Below are 5585 nucleotides of genomic sequence, written 5' to 3' on the forward strand. Positions count from 1 at the left end.
CTTCGCTCTCTAACAGCATCTGCACAATCTTGTCATGTCCTCCAGAAGAGGCAGTTATTAGGGCAGTGCCAAAGAGCCCACTATCGGCATTGACATCAGCTCCATGTTTTAACAGGACCTGCACAATCTTGTCATGTCCTTCATAAGAAGCAGCCATTAGGGCATTGTTAAAGAGCCCACCATCGGCATTGACATCAGCTCCATGCTTTAACAGGATCTGCACGACCTTCTCATGTCCATTGAGCGAGGCCCACATCAACGGGCGTGATCCTGACTCATCCTCTATATTTATAATGCTGCTATCCCCAGCAAGTAGACAACAGACTACTTTCTCATGCCCATTAAACACCGCCAGTTGGATTGCATTCATTTCAGGCATCGTAAAACGCCCACTTGCTCTCTCCTGAAATATTGGAAACCACAGTGAAAACCGTTTTGTGGTTGTGTTGTATACTTGATTCAGCAGGTCATTTAGTTCTCGGTCTGGGATCGATGGCATATTCCGTACGTGATCAGGCCAAAATTCTGCTGAATAGTTCAGAAAGCTTGGAAAATCAGAGCCTGATTGGACTTGATTGTCTTCCAGATCATCAATCGACAAATACCGAATACAGATCATGGCCAAGAGACTCTCAGTATCGTTTCGGCTGCAAGAGTATGCAAAATTTGGATGGTCAGTAACCTCCTTGCTGATTAGGAACTCTCTAGCTGTTTGATGGATAAGGTATATCTTTGAGTTATTGATGAAGATGAACAGACCGCATAGCTGTCGTATTTTCTGGCCTAAGGTAGCTGGATTTATTCCAGCTTGTGCTGCAGTTCGCGATTCAGGGCGGATAGCTATGCCTAATGCCATAGCCATTTCTTGTGTTGTTAAGGGACGCCGTGCCGCAACAATAATCTGAAGAATCTTTCTCACTGTATGCACTTGGTCAGATGGGACTCGATCAAGAATCTTTCTATATGCTGCATGCACAGATGGAGGTATCTGTTGGATTGGCTCCTCGGCTGGCCGCAAGCTATTCCTCAAGGTAGTGTGGATGTCATCAATGGCCAAATATAACCAAAGATATGTGCGGTGTTTCATTTGAAGAAGCTGCTGTTCAAGTCGTTGATGCATATCAGATGACAGTTGTGCCATTTCAGCCAGCTCTTTCACCCTGATCTTCACAACCACATTGATCTCCTCATGTATCTGATCATTTTCTTCCTCCCCTTTGAGGTGTATGTAAGGAAAAGAATTCGTCATCACCCGGAAATTATCCTGAATATGATTATAGGGGCGGCTGGTTACTAGGAATTTCAACCAGGTATCCTGTGTAGCTGAACATGGCTGGAAGTGAAAATCCTTGAGCATGTTGATCAACCGACCTTGATCAACCTCACGGCATTCGTCAAGCGCATCTAGTATGCAAATGGTTTTGGATGCTGCTTGAGCTGATGTTGCTGCCATAAAGATCCGCCAAAGTTCGTGAACCTCTTGCCGAAGCTTCTCCCCATTCTTTTCCCAGGATGGCATTGCATGCTGAACTAAATGAGGCTGCTGGCTGAAAATCTGATGAAGTATTGCACACAATGCCGAAGCGAGATTGTTTTGTTCATCGTTGTCCTTGAAGAAAAAGTAACATGTTGTTACTGCTGAACTGGAGGCTTCCAAGTAGTCATCAATAATCGACTTGGCCAGTACCGACTTCCCGCAGCCTGGATCGGCTGACACCCAGAGAAGATCATTGGTGCAACTCTCCCACCAACGGATGTAATGAGGGCTCTGCAAAGCCCATTGACATGTTCCCTCTACTCGCCTTGGGTTGATGTCCTTTTGCTCCGTGTAATTTGATATCTTAAAAGCCTGATGACAACGTTGTTGCTTATCTGTCAATGCTCTTCTTGTTTTTTCATGATGATGCTGTTCTTGTTGGTCATAGGCTCGATCCAGCCGTTGATTGGTGCCTTTAACCTCTTCCTTCAAGCTTTCTGTAAAATGTTATGAGTTAATTGTATCTTGATTAAAAACTAGGCTAATCAATAATTTACTTACTACACACATCTACCACCAAACTCTCTTGTGAAATTTGGCCCTTAGGCACATAACCCAGCAATTCTTTGGCATATGATGCTGCTGCTAAGGCAGCATAACCTTGCCACTGCTTGTTTTTATGCGAATCCGCATAATCACAAACGCCGCGGATGACAATGCAGGGAAAGTCCAACATCAGACCAGCTGCCTCCATTTCAAAACACAATGCCTGAGTCTCTAACCTAAGCTGCTCCCTTGTCCATCCGTGTTTGATAACAGAATTTCCAGATGCAATGATACCATAGTGTGGATGTGGATCACTGCTATCACGTTTACTTCTGGTCTCCTCCCATTCCGCCAGGCATACATTGCAGCTGCCCGCATCCTCAGGATGATCATGTTCTATCTTGAACAGTCGATCATGTTCTGCACCGGGCCGACCGAAGTTCTTTTGAGTTCGTGTGGTTCTTCCGATTGCGCTCTGAAGATATTTTGGATAGCAGGGATCATCAGTTAACTCAGCAGTTTGCATCATGTTGACTGCTGTTAACAATGACTTGGGAGGATTGTTCAAAGAGCCAGTTCGACAGAATTTACCATCCGCTTCAACCTTCCCCATATCATATTGGATCACACCTCCACAAGTGCCCTCTGGACAGCTGATCACGATATCACCAAGTCGTATATCATGAGCGGCTGATGGAATTGCGCCTCCAACACCAACCATCAGCCCGATTCGAAGTGATTTGGAAAATGTGCGAGTCATATTGTTCGCAACTGTAGTGGCCGATATGGTTCCGGTTTGTCCTGCAGGTAGGCAGGCGATCACGACGTGGTGTTGGCCAATTCGACCCAATGTGTAGATGTTGGAGTCGCATGCGTCTTGCCTATCCAGAAGCCCAAAATTTTCATCAAGCATTTCCTTGGCTGCTGCAGCCTCAATAGACAGGGCACAGATCCAACCGATTTGAAATGTTTCCAATAGTGGTCGAGACATGTTTATGATGTGGTTCAGCCAATACAGGATCTTGAGTTGGATGATAAACAAATGATATCGGAAAGTAATCGACGGTTAGTAGCAGAGATTGATGGTATCGCAATAATGTCTTGGAAATGAAAAGACTGCAACGGCATAAAAATGGAACAGAAACCACTCAGTCCTGGGCTCATACTGAAGGCTGGCCAAATGGTTCGCCTGCGTGATTTCAAACGCTCAGCCTCGTGCGGGGCACAAAGCGCAGCAGTGGGCGACAGAAGAACGAGCTTAGCACCCCGTACCTGATTGGCTGGAGCCGTTTATGCCCATGTCACCAGGTGGTTGCAGATGACGAAGCCTCGTTTTTGCGGTCGCGCGCCTCGTTCCTGCTGATTAATAGTCTTGGCAATCATGTGACTGAAATATAGACATGTACTGGTATTGTAAAAATTTCAAGGAGCATCACTAATTTCAACTGCTTTACAACACTGTACACTACGGAGTATTACTATCATGGCTTCCCTATCCACCAACATCGTCAAGTGTTTATTGACTTTAACCAGTAAATAAGTGGTTGCCAGTTGGAATATAAAAATCTAATTGGTCAATTCAGAAATGGCATATCTAGTACCTGCGTGAGGTGGCTAATAGCTACATAGAGCTGCCTGCTTCCGAGAAATATATATATTTAACTATGTTATGGAATAAGTTACCCGTAGGGTCAGTTTTTCTTAAGAACTTGCTGGCTGCCTATTTAAAAACAGATAGATATTATGAAAGGGGGTAGCTAAAGATATATATTAATAGTACTATATAAATACCCCATCACTTACTAAGTACTTAGGAAGTACTTGCTAATCAACTTGCTGCTGTTCCTGGATTTGAATCCGCTGCCTCATAAGTTCTAGCTCTAATTGTTCATTTTGAAGCTGTTTTAACCGAACCTCTTCTTCTTTTCTTTTAACCTCTGCCTCCAGGTTTCGTAATTCCAATTCCTGACGGCGTTGTTCAATTGTTAAGATATTTGCTGAAGCCACTCGGCGAAGATTCTGTGAAGAGGTTGTAGAGCTAAGTAGTCATGGAGCAGTTAGCAATCAGTTAGATAGTACTTGGAGAAATTAAAAAAAATTACTCATTATCAGCAACCTGAGAAGAGGATGATCTTGGTTGACTTCCTGAATTCCCATGTGGAACTTCAAGATTTTGACAACTGTGTTGACTCTCTGTTTCAATTGTTGAAGAGGATCGCTGACGTTTACGGCTTCCTATATTATTGATTATTGAGCTAAGTACTTTCCAGCTGCTTAAAAAGTATTTAAAATAACTTACTTTCCCGACTCATATGACGCAAATAATTTGCCTCCATTGTGGAAGCTCAATATGAATGATGAACATTGAACTGCTGAAAACTTTGATATTGAAGAATATCATCTTTATCAAGTTTTGCAGAACTAAAATTGTTAGTAAGGTTTGTCCAAGTAGTTTATAAGTGATTGAGAAGTACTTTCGAACTGCTTCAACTAAAGTTAAAAACTTCCCAGAAGCATATGACTTTTGATGTGATTGCTCAACAGAATTTGTATGGTTTCGCAAAAGATTGAAATAATGTGGCTGAATTTTTGAACATGATGGATTGAGGCCTGCTTTAATAACTGCACTCTTTTTTTGTGTAGCCCAAGCCTGCACTGATGGGGGTTCATGTTCTATTAAGCAGTTAGCAAGTGCTTGCCAAGTGGTTTGTAGCCACTTGAATATTAACTTATCAGTAGTTCAATTAACTCATCATACTCAGCCTCTGACTGGCAATCTAGGAGACTCATCATGCGACTCCAAAGGCCTGATCCTCTATTTTTGTTCCAATTGCCTTTAAAATTGAGCGTTGAAAATGAATACGACAGAATACAATAATACACTGTAAATGCCATATAGGGCCCTGGTGCTGAGGATCAATTTCAGAAAGATATAGTCCAAGCCCTGATTATTTAGTAACTGGTTTAAAAGTACTTAAGAAGTACTTACCTGTGTACTGTTTTGTGTCCATGTCAACAATAATACCATGAATCCCAGATCCATGAATTGGATCAAAGAGAATTGGCCGTTCAGAAATCTTTCCAATAAGATGAAATGCACGTTTAAAAAGTAAGTAGTAACCTTCAGTGGAATCCTCACTGGTAAAGACTCGAAGTAATGTTATAACTAGTTATCAAGCAGTTAGTAAGTGGTTGAAAAGTACTCAGGTCACTAACTTTTGCATTGATCTGGCATGAATGTTGCAAAAAGGACCTCATTTATCCCTTTAGATCGAATTCGCTTAAACGACATATCAACTTCAAATGAAGGTAAAGTTGATAATAAATGAATCTGATCTTTAAAGGCACAGAATATCATTGTACCTTGAGAATCATGATATTTCTCTTGGATATATTCCTAAACATTCAATAAGTACTTGAAAAACATTTAACAAGTATTTGGGATGTCAGGGTGCAGGGTCAGGTAGCGATATATATTAGGAATTGACGAACAGGGTAAGCTACGGTCAGGCTATCTACAGGTTCATAGACAAGACGCAGCTCGAAGAGCTGCAGCAGAATC

At 42.2% G+C, this 5585-nt stretch overlaps 3 protein-coding genes across 3 annotated transcripts; all 3 read right to left on the minus strand.

Annotated features, from left to right (window-relative positions):
* Nucleotides 1-95: 95 nt before the first annotated feature.
* ASPGLDRAFT_78091 (uncharacterized protein) lies at nucleotides 96-3205 on the minus strand (the record flags this gene model as incomplete). The annotated part of the gene is made up of 3 exons (XM_022549942.1): nucleotides 2039-3205; nucleotides 181-1974; nucleotides 96-118 (listed from the first exon to the last, which is right to left on the minus strand). The coding sequence occupies exons 1-3, from the start codon at nucleotides 3012-3014 to the stop codon at nucleotides 96-98; spliced, it is 2793 nt and encodes a 930-aa protein (XP_022395378.1). The 5' UTR covers nucleotides 3015-3205.
* A 916-nt stretch (nucleotides 3206-4121) lies between these two features.
* On the minus strand, nucleotides 4122-4359 carry ASPGLDRAFT_138438 (uncharacterized protein; the record flags this gene model as incomplete). The annotated part of the gene is made up of 2 exons (XM_022541608.1): nucleotides 4122-4258; nucleotides 4323-4359. 2 exons carry the CDS (start codon nucleotides 4357-4359, stop codon nucleotides 4122-4124), a joined length of 174 nt encoding a protein of 57 aa, XP_022395379.1.
* Nucleotides 4360-4672: 313 nt separating this feature from the next.
* On the minus strand, nucleotides 4673-5100 carry ASPGLDRAFT_53449 (uncharacterized protein). The gene is made up of 3 exons (XM_022547984.1): nucleotides 5013-5100; nucleotides 4753-4967; nucleotides 4673-4696 (listed from the first exon to the last, which is right to left on the minus strand). Exons 1-2 carry the CDS (start codon nucleotides 5032-5034, stop codon nucleotides 4813-4815), a joined length of 177 nt encoding a protein of 58 aa, XP_022395380.1. The 5' UTR covers nucleotides 5035-5100; the 3' UTR covers nucleotides 4673-4696; nucleotides 4753-4812.
* Nucleotides 5101-5585: the final 485 nt, after the last annotated feature.

The sequence above is a fragment of the Aspergillus glaucus genome, assembly GCF_001890805.1.
Source record: "Aspergillus glaucus CBS 516.65 unplaced genomic scaffold ASPGLscaffold_43, whole genome shotgun sequence".
Lineage (NCBI taxonomy): Eukaryota > Fungi > Ascomycota > Eurotiomycetes > Eurotiales > Aspergillaceae > Aspergillus > Aspergillus glaucus.

Bases quoted from the DNA above. Each gene is read 5' to 3' on its own strand.
- ASPGLDRAFT_53449 (XM_022547984.1), bottom strand. From the start codon at position 5,034: ATGGACACAAAACAGTACACAG. The intron at 4,968-5,012 runs GTAAGTACTTCT...CTAAATAATCAG, and splicing joins GGACACAAAACAGTACACAG to GGCTTGGACTATATCTTTCT.